The sequence below is a fragment of the Dermacentor andersoni genome, chromosome 2, assembly GCF_023375885.2.
Source record: "Dermacentor andersoni chromosome 2, qqDerAnde1_hic_scaffold, whole genome shotgun sequence".
NCBI lineage: Eukaryota > Metazoa > Arthropoda > Arachnida > Ixodida > Ixodidae > Dermacentor > Dermacentor andersoni.
This window is the reverse complement of record NC_092815.1, coordinates 224,596,957-224,611,705: the sequence shown is the minus strand read 5'-3', so window position 1 is coordinate 224,611,705 and position 14,749 is coordinate 224,596,957. Positions and strand designations below refer to the sequence as shown.

At 47.1% G+C, this 14,749-nt stretch overlaps 1 protein-coding gene across 2 annotated transcripts in view; it reads left to right on the top strand.

The window, feature by feature from the left end:
* The window catches only part of Atg16 (Autophagy-related 16), a 313,574-nt gene that overhangs the window by 133,777 nt on the left and 165,048 nt on the right, over positions 1-14,749 (top strand). For both annotated transcript variants that reach the window (XM_050186603.3, XM_050186604.3), the window contains exons 6-7: positions 581-741; positions 1,003-1,074. In XM_050186603.3, coding sequence (XP_050042560.1) covers positions 581-741; positions 1,003-1,074 — 233 coding nt within the window. The remainder of the gene's footprint in view (positions 1-580; positions 742-1,002; positions 1,075-14,749) is intronic.

Sequence of the window (14,749 nt, the reverse complement as noted above, 5' to 3'; positions counted from 1 at the left end):
CTTTCAATACCTTTTCATCCTTGCTCACTCGTTAAAAGACAGAGGCTGTCTTTGTAAGATGGAAGAGGCGGGATACGGGAAGATGGAAGAGGCAGGATACGGGTGGCGTCCTGAAGTTATTACACCAGCTTGCTGTGGCACCATATATTTTGACCGCTTCTTCTCTACTGCATTTAGGTATTGGCAATGAAGGACAACGGTGCATTTCGAAGGAGGCTCGACAAATCAGGTTCTCTCTGTCATGACATTCCAAATACCAAGATATTGAAATCCATGATGTAACAGTGACATACCAGTACTTAAGTCCCCCATGTACCGTGCATTGTGCGCGCGTTAAAGAACCTCAGTTGGTCAAAATAATATGGAGTACTCCATCATGGCATGCCTCATAATCAAATAGTGGTTTTGCCATATAAAGTTCCAGAATTTTTTTTTTACTTAGGTTTCAGCCAAAATTAAGAAAATGGAATTACGACCTTAATTTTTTTCCATTACTAAATCTGCATAATGAATAAAAGCATTGCTTTGATAGAGTCTAAACTGGATGGCTTTACGAGGAAGGAGCCCTTGTGGTGCGCAGCTCTTGCGGGATGAGCACGAAGCCCTGCAGCTGGCCTACAACAGCCTGGAGCGCAACTTCAGCACCCTCGAGCGGGATCACCAGGACCTCATCAAGCGCTGGATGGCACTCAAGTCACGGGATGCCGACAAGCTCAACGCAGAGAACGAGCGCATGCTGCGGTCAGTGTTTTTCCCTTCCTACCGCAGGAATGGGTGCCTCACTGCACATAACTGCAGTTTCACTCCACCTTTGGTTGCAGCAATAAAAAAAGCAGGCACAGCTTTCTTCATAACACTCCAAGGTGCCCTTCTAACACAAGTGCACTAGGGCATTAGATTAAAATTAGACTGGCGTCAAGTGGTGCATAAATATTACGAAATGCTGTTAAACTGCATTAAAGTGATGAAACCACTGTCATTTGTGATTCACACTCTGTGCAGGCTGAAGCAGGCTCAGGTGAAGCGTGACCTGGAGGATGCCGCCAGGGAGCCGGTTGTGGTGCCCAACGACAAGTAGGTGTCACCTGCATGCTGCTTGGAGCATTGGCCTAGGAGCACATGCTTTGGGAAAAGACTCTGTGCATCAACTTCTGCTGCACCATCAATTCCGCTTCACAGATTGTCAAAAGTATTGATTGGAGGACAGTGCTCTTTTGTAACTACATGAGTAGCTGAATGTCTGGATGTGTTCCTCAGAATGTTTGTTTATTATGCCACTAAAAGCTGCTAGCAAGATTATTGTCGTTATCTGGAAGCAACACAAATTCAATGTGCCAGCAGTGCAACTCATTCAGAGCCTAAATATTGTGCTAGTGTCCTGTGGCTCTCTGCTCTTGGAGGAAGACAGCTTGGGTGAATTGATGATGCAAGGTGCTGCTTGGTCGAGCTCCTGATTTGGGTGCTATGGGCACTGGGCAGTGCAGCCACACTGGCATGTGGCTGCAGAACACGGTGAAAATAAAGGGGGCAATGCTTTCATCAGTGCCTTTTCAGTGAGCAAGCAACCACTTCGGTGCTCTGGTGTTTGCTGTTACTGGGCTTCGAGTTGGGGCACATGCAGAAGTACACTGCTGTGTACTTCTCCTAGGGTTCTCCTTGGTTGAGAAAGTTAGATGAGGCTGTACTGGCACATCTCACTGAAACAACACAACTCCATCCTTTCCCACAAGATCTGCTGGACCGATATTTTTGGTCAATTGCTATTGGGGATACTTTCACTTTCTTGTGATGTAAAAATCAGCCTGACACCTCACTGGAACAATGCAAGTCCTGTCTGCTGGCTTATCTAATGCATGCACATTGAGAGGGGTGTCTCTGAATGTGATCATCTGAGAATACTGCCCCTGGCTCTCAGTGACCGGCAAGTTATGATTCCCTGATATATACTGAAGTCTTTTTCCTCCTCCTGTACCAACTGTGGGAACTGGTATGTAAATGTACCCCTCAATATTACCTAATATGCTCAAAGAGCTTCTAATGCACATTGTTCTCAAAGCGAAATCAATACTCCATAGCCCAGAACTTCTCTGTTTTGATTTAGGAAAATGTTAGATGAATCTGGTTGGTAACCTTGCTCAGTGCTACTTTCAGGAAATGCATATGCACATATAATGACTTGACAGCCAATTATTTGCATGTAGAGGGGACCACAAAGACGTCCGCATAACTGGGCAGTCAAGAAAAAAAATTTGTTTTTGTCCTAACCAGCAGCATAAAAAAATATTTTTAGACTCAGTGTTGTTGCTTCAGTGAAATAATATTGTTACGGGGTAAAAATATATGTATTTACAGTTTATACACAGTTACAAGGTTGTAGCTCAGTGGCCAGGGTAACACCATCTACCGATCTTTGAGACTGTTTAATCTTCTCTTCACCTCCGAACGTCCTTTTGTCCACAGCGGCACAAACTTGTATGTGACATTAACCCCTGGCAGCAGAAGCATCGTCTCGATGCATTTTAGGGTGTCAAATTGGTGGGCGAGTTATAAGGCTTTAGTCGAAAAACGTGCACGATATCAGTTGTTGGTGGGGATGAAGACGTTGAAGTCACAGGTGATATTGTTACGTGTAGAACGACACAGACGGAAGAGGCTATTTACACTAATTTACACTGGACTGGAGCCAGAGCGCCAGGCTGACATTCGCTCGCGCCAAGCGCACAGACCCACTTCATTGTCGTTCTCGCGGCGGCTCGTCTCTTGATTATCGTAATATCATAATACTACTCCCCGGCAGCAAAAGCGCCATCACGGTGCTGTTAAATATCCAAGGCCTGTGGAGAGTTGTAGGGCTTGAGTCAGGCGACGTGGACAATGTCACTGGTTGTCACAGCGAAAGACGTAGTGGGCGTGGCTATAACAATTTCATAGGTGACATCGGTCACTTGGTGGAGCACGGGATATGGGCCTGTATAACAGGAAAGCAGTTTCTCACAAAGGCCAACTTTACGCGATAGTGACCAAAGCAACATGAGGGTGCCGGGCACAATATGGACATCACGGTGATGGAGGTCGTAGCGTTGCTTCTGTTTGTCTTGAGACACTTGTAGACGAACACGCGCAAGTTGACAAGCATGGCCAGCACGGGCGATTGCATCACGGGCATAAGCGCTAGTTGAAGCTGTGGTGGACAGAAGCACAGTGTCTAGTAGTAGCGTCAGTTCTCGACCATACAAGAGGTAAAACGGGGAAAAGCCAGCAGTGTCGAGATGGGAAGAGTTGTATGCAAAGGTAATGTAAGGTAGAGCCAGGTTTCAGTCACGGTGGTCATCTGAAACGTATTTTGATAGCATGTCGGTAAGGGTGCGGTTTAAACGCTCAGTGAGGCCGTTTGTTTGAGGGTGGTAGGAGGTGGTAAATTTATGCTGTATGGAGCAGGCTCACACGATGTCGTCAATGACTTTGGCCAAAAACGTACGGCCACGGTCTGTTAGCAATTGACGCGGAGCACCATGCATCAAAATGATATCATGTAGAAGGAAGTCCGCAACATCAGTTGCGCAACTGGTCGGAAGAGCGCGGGTTATGGCGTAGCGGGTTGCGTAGTCAGCTGCGACTGCAACCCACTTGTTTCCTGATGTAGATTCAGGAAATGGGCCAAGAAGGTCTAAGCTACAACACGGTGGAAGGGCTCAGCAGGAATGTCGAGCAGCTGCAGGTAACCAGAGGGGAGCTGGGAAGGCTTCTTGCGTCGTTGGCAAAGTTCACAAGCGGCGACGTAACGTCGTACGGAACGGGCAAGGCCAGGCCAGAAAAAATGGCGACATACACAGTCATAGGTTGGAGATATGCCGAGGTGTCCTGCTGTTGGTGCGTCGTGAAGCTCTTCTAGAAGGGTTGAGTGGAGGTGTTTAGGTATGGCAAGTAGGAACTCAGAGCCGTCCGGATGAAGGTTATCGTCTGACAGAGTACCGTCGCGGAGGACAAAGAGGCGTAGAGTGTCATCGGCCGGAGAGTGTTCAAAACGGTCGATGAGTGCTCTGATGTAGACATGACGACGTTGCTCATCGGCGAAATGAAGCAGCTGTGATACAGAGAATACGCAAGCAGCACTGGTAATATTGAAGGAGTCAGGGTCATCAACAGGGTAACGCGACAAGCTGTCAGCGACAAGCTGCAGGCGACCAGACTTGTAGACCACGGAATATGAAAATTCTTGTAGCCTCAAAGCCCGTTGACCAAGCCGGCCTGTAGGATCCTTTAGCGATAAGAGCCAGCAGAGAGCATGATGGTCAGTGACTACAGAAAAAGGGCGACCGTAAAGGTAAGGACGGCATTCTTTAATGATGGCGTCGATTGTCGAGACGTTGCCGAAAACAAGCAAATTGAAAGCGTCGTCGGCGATGCCTTTCAGAACATGTGACACTTTATCAGCTTCAGACATAGCATCGTCAGCTTTGCGGCATAGAGCCAAGACGTCGAGGATGTATGAAACGTACGACTCTGTAGGTGCCTGAACATGAGATGCAAGAGCCTTTCTCGCGGCAACCTTGCGGCCAATGGGGTCGCCCAACAGTTCCCGTAGCTTTTCTTTGAAACTGTCCCAACTGGTTATCTGGTCGTCATGCGTCTGATGACACACGCGTGGGGTGCCGCCGAGATAAAAGATGACATTGGCAAGCATAATGGTTGGGTCCCACTTGTTATTAGCGCTGGCATGTTCATATAGCTTGATCCATTCGTCAACGTCCTGTCCCTCCAGGCCTGAGAACACACCAGGGTCGCGATGTTAAGTGACCGTGACGATGAGAGCAGTCGGACAAGCCGAAGCCGTTGCAGAGGCGGTCTCGTCACCAGGAGGTATGGTGACAAGTTCGATGTACTGACCATTCCGGAGTTCCGTGGCGAGGACGGGGATCGCTCACCTCCACCAGAATGTTACTTGTAGAAAGACACAGACGGAAGAGGCTATTTACACTAATTTACACTGGACTCGAGCCAGAGCGCCAGGCCGACATTTGCTCGCGCCAAGGGCACAGACCCACTTCATCGTCATTCTCGCGGCGGCTCGTCTCTTGAGTATCGTAATATCGTAATAATATCTCATATGTGAGGCTGGTGACTTGGCAAAGAACTTGGTATAGCCCGAGGAATCGTGGCAGCAGTTTTTCGCAAAGGCCGACATGGCAGGAGGGTAACCAAAGCAGGACAGGTGACCCAGGGCTGAAATGAGCGTGCCAATGACGACTGTCATAACGGTGCTTTTCGATAGTTTGAGATGCCAGAAGACGGTCACGGGCAATGCGATGTGCTGTGGCCGCGCGATCAATGGTGTCGTGAGCATAGAACGTGGTAGTGTTGGCATCGGAAGGGAGTAGCGAGCCGAGAGGCAGGAGTGGGGCACTGCCATATGGTAGATAGAACAGCGAATAACCAGTAATATTGTGACGTGACGAATTGTATGCAAATGCCACGAAGGGTAAAGTGCAGTCCAAATCTGTACATCTGGACATGTACATGGAAAGCATGTCCGTGAGTGTACGGTTGAGACGCTCGGTAAGTCCGCTTGTCTGTATGTGGTAGGTCGTCCGGAACTTGTGGGACGAGGAGCAAGAGCGAAGAAGGTCGTCGACAACCTTAGAAAGAAAACAGCGGGCTCTATCAGTGAGTAGCTGACATGGGGCACCATGATGTAGGATCACCTCATGAAGGAGAAAATCAGCTACATCAGTTGCGCAGCTCATAAGGAGGGCTCGCGTTATGGCATAACGTGTGGTATAGTTTGTCGCAACGGCCACCCACTTGTTCGAGGATGAAGTTGGAAATGGGCCAAGGAGGTCCATGCCGATGCAGTAAAATGGCTCACTGGGGACATCTATAAGCTGAAGGTGCCCAGCGGGAGACAACAGAGGCTTCTTGTGGCGTTGGCAAAGTTCGCAGGTGGCGACATAACTTCGAAGAGAGTGATATATCGCAGGCCAGAAAACTTGCCTGCGTACACGGTCGTACGTACGGGAGGCACCCAAACGACGAGTGGTGGGCGGATCGTGTAACTGTGAGGGAATTGTCGAGCGCAGATGCTGGGGAACGACAAGAAGCAGTTCAGCACCATGTGGATTCATATTGTGTCGGTATAAGGTCCTGTCCTGAAGAACAATCAGAATGCGATAAAGGGTGTCGGCGTAAGCAGGTCGTAAATCTGTAGCTATCATTGGTGTAAACTGGTTGTTGAATGAAGTAGGAGGGGCAGAAGCTGCAGCAGTGTTGAATCGTGGTTCGAGCGTAAGAGCAGCTACTCCACAGTCTTCAAAAGGGTACAGCACAGCGGGAGATACACCCTCAGGAAGTACTTGCAGACACGAACCAAAGTTCAGAAGAGGAAGCCACGCTTGATTATTGACGAGAGTTACAATTGAGCTTCGTAGCACTATTTGACGGTCCACGAGGACGTCGCAAAGTGGGGACACCACGTGAGGACCATCTCGAAGTGGTGGAGAAGGCGACATGAGGACGTAAGTCGCAGCATCAGGTTGCAATCGAACAAATTCAGTAGAACGAAGTTGGTATTTGTGGTCATCGGTCGGGTCGGCAGAGTGATGGGGCTGTTCAAGGCAAAGAGTGCCGGTTTCACAGTTAATAAGTGCTGAATGGGCAGTCAGAAAGTCGATTCCAAGAATCACTTTGTGGGGACACTCGGCCAGTACAGTGAACAGGACTAACACTGGACAGCCAGCAATGGTAACACGGGTGGCGCACATTCCCATCACGGCTGTTGTACTGCCATTAGCTACTCGGAAGGCAAGCGACTCAGCAGGTGTCAGGACTTTATGGAGACGGCTACAAAGATCTGATCGCATAACCGACACCTGAGCGCCAGTATCGATGAGGGCTTGAACGGGTACATCATCAACCAAAATTTCATCAAGGTTCGGTAGGGCAGCAGGGGTTGGCAGAGATTTTGCAGTCCGAGTTGTCAATGCAGCCTCACTTCTGGGGGCTGCATTGTTTAGTTTCCCGAGAAGTGGCCCGTGTAGGACGGGGACGAGGGTCGCCGAGGTGCAGGCGAACAGGATTGACGGTGTTGCGGCGAGGGCGAGCGGCTAGTGGTGTTTCCCCGAGAGGGAAGGCCGGCATGGTATGGTTCGAAGAGGGGCGACAGAGGCCGAGGGTCTCGGTTGAAGCAGCGATCAGCAAATGGTCGAGGTGAGGAGTACCAGCGGCTAGTATGGCAGTGGCGGGAGATGTGACCGACCCGGGAGCAAGCAAAGCAGATTGACCTGTCATCCGGTGTACGCCACTGAGAGGGGTTCCAATATCAATTCGGGAACGTCTGTCGAGGTGCAGCAGAGGCAATGGCAGGAGCGGTAGGGGTGGGACGTGGGCGGAAGGCAGAATGGGTTTCCACGTTTGCAATTTCTTGGCAGAGAGCCAGAACGTCTTAAATATACGCGACGTACGATTAGATTAATGTCTGGGCACAAGACACTAGCTCTTGCTTGGCCTCTATTTGGTGTCCCACAGGTCTTCCGAAAAGATCACGTAGCTTTTCCTTGCAGGAGTCCCAGCTTCTAATGTCGGATTCATGCTTCTCGAACCATACCTTTGTGGTTCCTCCCAATTAAAAGATCACGTTGGCCAGCAAAAGTGTGGCATCCCACTTGCTGTGCTTACCAATGCGCTCATACGACGTCAGCCAGTCTTCGAGGTCGACCTTGCCAGTGCCGATGAAGATTCCCGGGTAACGTAGCTGGGTTAGCACTACTTCCGCTTGCGTATGAGCTGCAGAGGCAGTGTCAGTAGCCATAACAGCAGAACCGCTACGAAGATCCAGGGCTGGCTTGTGGCAAGATTATCCCACACATAGACCAAAATGTTATGGGGTGAAAATATATGTATTTACAATATATACACAGCTACAAGGTTGTAGCTCAGTGGCCAGGGTAAGACCATCTACCGATCTTCGAGACACTTCAACCTCCTCTTCACCTCCCAACGTCCTTGTGGCCACAGTGGCACAAACTTGTACGTGACAATATCTATACTTAAGATAGTGTGGCATTCGAGGCCAATGGGGTGGGACGTCTTTGTTCACCTGGGCACACGAGCTGGCACAGTGGCCAAATCAGCCTAGCCTGATTTGGGTTACAATCTCACTTGCAACATCGGCTGTGCAATTCTGGCCATGTTCCCTAAGTTCAGTTTAAAGCTTTCTGCTTGTATGCTAATTTTCGCTATTCATTCTAGCTAGTGCACAAAAGGACGGAGTTCCTTCCTTGAAGAATTTACCAAGAAATTGCATGTGCATTAGGTGAAGCCAAAGCCGATACTACAGTCGAACCTGGCTATATCGAACCCGTGTACATCGAATTATTCTATATATCGAACAATTTCTGGCCACGGTATAGTTACAATGAGTATATATAGCAAAAATTACACCTACATCGAACAAAAATAGCAGCGACTCCCGATATATCAAATGCCAAGCGTTGGAAAAGTTCCCCCAGAAGTTGTCTTTCCTTCCCGGTGGTGGGGAAGCCCGGCGGCACGGCTCCATCCAACCGCTCTCCCTGTCATGACCGTGCTGCCTCGGACGAGCCGCCGACACCCCCCTGTAAAAAATGATCCTGTCCCGCCCACAACGCTTGCTCAGACAGCCAATCAGGGGCTCTTGTGATCTTGTCGTGCAAGATGGCGATAGTGCGAGTTGTCTCACTGCTTTTCTGGTTCATTGTGTGTCTCTTGTAGACCTTCTCCTGCAGTGTTGCTGTGATGAAGTTGCAGAATTTGCCTTTCGTTGTGAAGCTCGAAATCATAAATCAGGTCGAACACATTGAGAAGTCGGATGTCCCCGCAGCGTGCAAGATTCCAAGGAGCACCCTCAGCACAATCTTGAAGAATAAGGGGGAGATTAGGGTTAAAGCGGCCAAACTCGCGACCCGGTGCCCGTGCCGGCTTCCGCGTGCTCGGTGATGACTGTAAATTGCGATGAATGCGACGAAGCCGTTGCCTGTGTTGCCGAAGTTTGGAGCGAGCTGTCATAATTACCGGAAGCTGTTGACGAATCAACGGTGGACGAGTTTGTGAGTGCAAATGATGGTGTCGCGACCACAGGAGAGCCTGAAAATGAAGACTATATTGCTGACATCATACCGAGCAAAAGTGAAAGTGAGCACAATGAGGAAAGCAACGACGGTCCTTTGCCCACATCCTCCAAAGTGATTGGTGCGCTCGCACTAGTCCGCTGCTTCTGCGCGAATGCGGGAGGTTGCGGCCTTAGCTGCTCCGACTCCTTAGACAATGTGGAGAAGTGCGTGCGCCGCAGGCAGTGAAATTGCCCAAGCAGAAGAAAATGCAGGACTATTTCAAGCGAAACTAGGCTAGTTTCATCAATAAAGTGATTTTATAAATGGTATGTGCTTTTATGACATCCAATTATTTAGCAGGCTTATATCGAATTATGCTCTATATTGAACTGACAGGCGTTTTCTATTGCGAGTTCGAAATAGCCGGGTTTGACTGTATAGTGACAAGCTAGCGTTGTTACAGGACTAATTTTTGTAATCCAGTAGCTGCGATGGAGCTATCCTGGATATTGTCAAGTCCTGCCACGATGTCGAGATTGTTATGCACCACTCCATCTCTGATTGGATCACAGGGTGTCTGTCTTTGTCCTCTGTGATTGGCTCAAAACGCTAACATGGTGGATCTCAAAAATAGGGTCCAAAATACTAGCACCCTAGCTTAAAAAGAGTAGCTGTAGCTTCATAGTCGCTTTCCATGTTCATTGGGCTGCCGTGGTCTGCAAGGTGTATCAGTGCACAGTATATCTCAAGTGCCATGGACCCTACCGAAGATGAGATACTCTGGGGCTGTTAACAGTGATAAGGAGGCATCTTAAGTGACATCTGATAGGCATCTGATTGTGTGCTGCCCAATCCACTATGGCTCAAGAGCAATAACATTGCACTTCCCAAATTGCAACAAATCGCCATTACTCTTTCTTTTAGAACCACACACACACACAAAAAAAGAAAGAAAAGTGGTGAGCTCAAGGGCATTGCACATATCATTTATAAAGTATGAAAATCAGATAGTGTTACAATTGGGAGTTCACATTAGAATTGAGTAAGTACAGTATTTGCTGGCCGGTCATCCGACAGTGTGTGCAGTTCTCATGCAACCATTAGTCTCACCCATATTCTTTATTCTTTTATTCAGACATATCCCCACTTAGCCCGAAAGCATTACAGCAGGGGGGTTACAAACATGAAAAGAATACATCTTGATTCACACTGCACACCTGTCCACATGACAGTCGATTCCACTGAGTGATAGTTTTAACAAAAAAAGAATTGGCATACAGGCCCGTCCTAGCCCGGTATTCTCTAATTTTGCACTGGTGGTCAGTGCATGCCGATATATAGTTTGGCGGTTTTAAGTACATTTCCCTATCAATTACAGTTTTGTTACGATAGATTTCATACAGAAGCTTTAGCCGCAGTTTCTTTCGGCGAGACGACAGGGATTCCCAGTTGAGCTTTTTTTTCATTGCTGTGCAACTGTACTTCCTCCCGTACCTACCCAAGACGAACCTGACTGCTCTGTTTTGTATTTTTCTAGTTTGAAAAACTACCCGTCAAAGACATATCTGTGACGGGTCCCCAAGGGTACAAGCATATTCCAAAACAGGTCGTATACAAGTTAGGTACGCCGTGCTTCTAAGGTTAGAATTTGCACATTTTATATTTCTTTGAATGTAATTCAAAGCAACTGCCGCTTTGCCAACCACATATCCCATATGTGCCCACCATGAGCAGTCACCCGACAGCATCACGCCCAAATATTTAGTGGTGGATTTATTACTTAAAACATTATTCATTAGACAGTAGCTGGCATCGATTACATTTTTCTTTTTAGTAAACTGCACATGGACGCACTTACCCATATTCAAATTCATTTTCCACTTAGAGCACCATTTGCAAATACGTTCTAGGTCGGCCTGCAGTTTGAGAACATCATGTTCATTATCAATTTTTCTATACACAATACAGCCATCCGTGAAGAGCCGCATGTTAGAGTCAATACCTAAGTTAATGCATTAATATATATAAGAAAAAGAAGAGGCCCCAGAACAGATTCTTGCGGGACGCCCGATGTGACCTCAAGACAATCTGAATTAGTACCATTCAGGACAACACGTTGACGGCAACTTGACAAACAGTTTTTTATCCAGCTAGAAACACTATAATCTATATTTAACATTCGAAGTTTATGAAGTAGCAAAGAATGGCAGACAGTATCAAATGCTTTGCGGAAGTCCAGAAATATGCAGTCTATTTGCCCACCCTAATCAACTGCAGGCGCTAGGTCATCATAAAAGTCAATCAGTTGTGTTGTACATGAAAACCCCTTGCGAAATCCATGCTGTCTGTTCGTAAGCAACGTGTTGTCCGTTAGATGTTTCATGATAGGCTTATATATTACGTGTTCTATGATCTTGCACGAAATCGAAGTACGTGAGATAGGTCTATAATCAGTAACTTCTTTTTTTAGAGCCTCCTTTGTGAATTGGGACTACATTTGCAATTTTCCAGTCCTGTGGCATCTGACCAGTAGTTAATAACTTGTGAAAAATTAAATAAAGGTAAAGCGAGGCGCCGTGAGCACACTGTTCTAAATTCTTGGAGAGATTCCGTCAGGACCGATAGCCTTACTTTCATCAAGGATCTTTAGCAGAGATTGAATACCGTTAACGCTGCGTTCGATTGGTTTCATAAGAGGAACGTTGCTATTGGATGATTGTGGGCTGCATGCAGATAGAGAAAGATGGACTGATTGGAAGTATCTGTTTAGGCATGTCGCTTTTTCTGCATCGTCAGAAAGAGTGCGTTCATTCTAAATAATTTCATTTGTTCCAACAGGATCAGACCCATATCCCTTCAAATATTGCCAGAACAGTTTACGATTTGTTTTCATTTTGTCATTTAATCGTTTAAGATACTGTTCTTTTGCTTTTTTCAACAAGCCTCTGTATTTGTGTGTTAATTCTTGTAGCCTTTTAAAACAAGCATGTGTTTTTGTTCTTTTATATCTTTGAAACACATGCCTTTGTTTTTTAACTAACTTCAATACACGAAAGGTGATCATTGGTTTTTTACGTTTTTGAAGTCTAGCCGATCTAATACTTGGTATGAACTTCTCCGTAAGGTAAAACAGGTTATTTTTTAAATGTGCTCCACAAATATTCTACTTCGTGTTCCTCCGCAAAGCATTAAAACACAGGAAGAAAGTTAAAATCACCCGCAAGCAATATTATTTGGCCAGATGCCTCCGAAACGATATCGTACAGCATTTCCAAAACACAGAAATCCGTGCTTGGTGATTGATAAAACACTCCAGTGACAAAAGAAAGATTATTAGCCAGTGTAGCTGTGCACCAAACCAACTCGACCGAGTCATGACCGATATCATGGCCGCCGAGTCATGGCCGCCGCCGCCGCAGCAGCAGCAGTGGAAAAGTCAACCCCTTCCACTGACAGCAACTGCCACCTTGGCAAGGCTTGTGTGCCACCGAGAAGCATGCCACAGCCACCACTGTGTCATCTGCTCAGAAACATTCTAAAACCACGTATGCACCATGCTAGCCTTTCCTTGTTTCGCATGCTCTGGCACACAACGGCACAGCAAGGAAATTGCAATTCTTTCATTTACACAAGAAAAACATCATAAATCAGGGCTGACTGCTGGGACAAACATGTGAAGAAAAATATATATACAGGTATATCGCAGATCGGCCATGCAGATTGATCGGTTGATTTTAATTGTTACAGAAAAAAATGAGGTGCAGTTAGCTTACTAGCAGAGGATGCACCTTGGAAAAAAAACTAAAGAAAAAAAGGAGGGTGAACGAGGAATCAAGCGCTATAGTCTGGCACAGTCACATAATAGCCAATGAAATTCACAGCACACCAAGAACTCCGGGCAACTTCAGAAAATCCAGGAATATGCACTGTTCTGCAGTGTGCCTACTAGTGTTGCCTCCCGAGAAGAGAATCTCATATGCAACCCAAAGCAGCAAGCCTAAAGGATGAAACCGTTTGTTCGTAATTTTTCTCTTGTCAGCATGCTGTTGAGAACTGATTGTTCGGATACTGATGATTTGCACATGTGTGATTATTCAAACAGCCTCCTGGCGGCACCACTAGCCCCATAGACTTAATGTATACAGCTGACCGAAATTTCGGACACCTCACACGCATCGTGCGATCATTTGGACTCTGACTGCGCAGCCATGCGCCACCGAGTCAAGCAGAAATAGCATTACAGTGGAATATTGGTGATAGAAATCTCAAGGGGTGGCAAAAATATTCGTATCGCCAAAAAACTAGAAAGAATAAGTTTTAGATCAGAGGCTCATGTACAGGTAATTTATTCCCGTGGAAAGAAGTGCCGGTTGTCTGCCTGCGTCTTCTTTTCCGCCAGATCAGCTAGCAAAAAAACTTTGGAGAGAAAAGAACTGTGCACATGTGTTTTCCCACACAGTCTCTGAAGCAGCCCTGCGCCATAGAATGCCAAGTGCATGCATTGTTTCTGCTGCCGTCGGAGGCTGATCATTGCAGCTGTTGTAGTTATCTTCGTCATCGCTGCTCGCGACTTCAACTTGTGATGTGTCCACATCATCCACAATGTCTGCAACACTTCGCAGACCGCAAGTTGCGAGGTCGTCATCCGCGGTCACGAAGTCTTTGGCAGAACAGTCCACGCCAAGTGTGTCCCAATTTTTAGTCTTGACGAAATCTGGCTTTTGTGAAGAGGTGGCCACACTGGATTTGAAAATGCCACACTTGCTGAAGTAGTGGCAATTGTCGTAGGCAACACACGGTGCCAAGCCATTGCAATGAAGTGTAGGACATCCAGAAGATTGATCAATTTTCGCCAGGAGACGTCGCACCAACAAGCTTTTATAATGATGCTTAACTTTCTTGATAATGCCGGGATCAAGCGACTGCAAGTGACTTGTGGTATTTGCTGGCAAAAATACAACACAACTTTCACGCTTTGTAGCATCATCTCTATCGGTTGTGCTGGGCATTGATCTAAAATCAAAACAAACTTTCTGTTTTGTCTAGACGTCTCCCTATCTCAGTAGGTAGATGTCTAGACAAAACAGAAAGGCAGATGTCTCCAAAAACAATGACGATGTCATCCACGCCTTTTTGTTAGCTTTATAAATGCAGGGTAACCGCCTGGCTACCTTGAAGCATTGCAGCTCGTGTAATTTGCCTATGACTGTCAGCTGCATCTTCTCCAGTCGGCATTGCAGCAGAACAGCACAGTCATGCGCTGCTTGCTCTTCTGCTCACCCTGGCAGGCTTCATCTTTAAAACACACTCTTCTTGGGCTGCAGGTTATAAAAAAGTCCAGGCTCGTCCACGTTGAAAACGTCTTGAGCTTCGTAGCCCTCAGTTAACACTGGTAGTTTCGCTTCTATCCAATCCTCAACAGTGGAGGCGTCGACTGTCTCAGCTTCGCCGCAGACGGTCTTGTAGGCAAGGCCATGCATGGCTTTAAACCTGTGCATCCATGCTCCGGAGGCCTGAAAATTTTTTATGTCGAGTGAAAGTGCTACGTCCGTGGCGTTTTCACGTAGGACTTTACCGTGAATGCTGACGCCAGCTGCTGCCACTTCAAACCACGTCAGAGCAATGTCTAACTTGATGTGATGGAAAGCTTTAGCCTCATTTTTGTT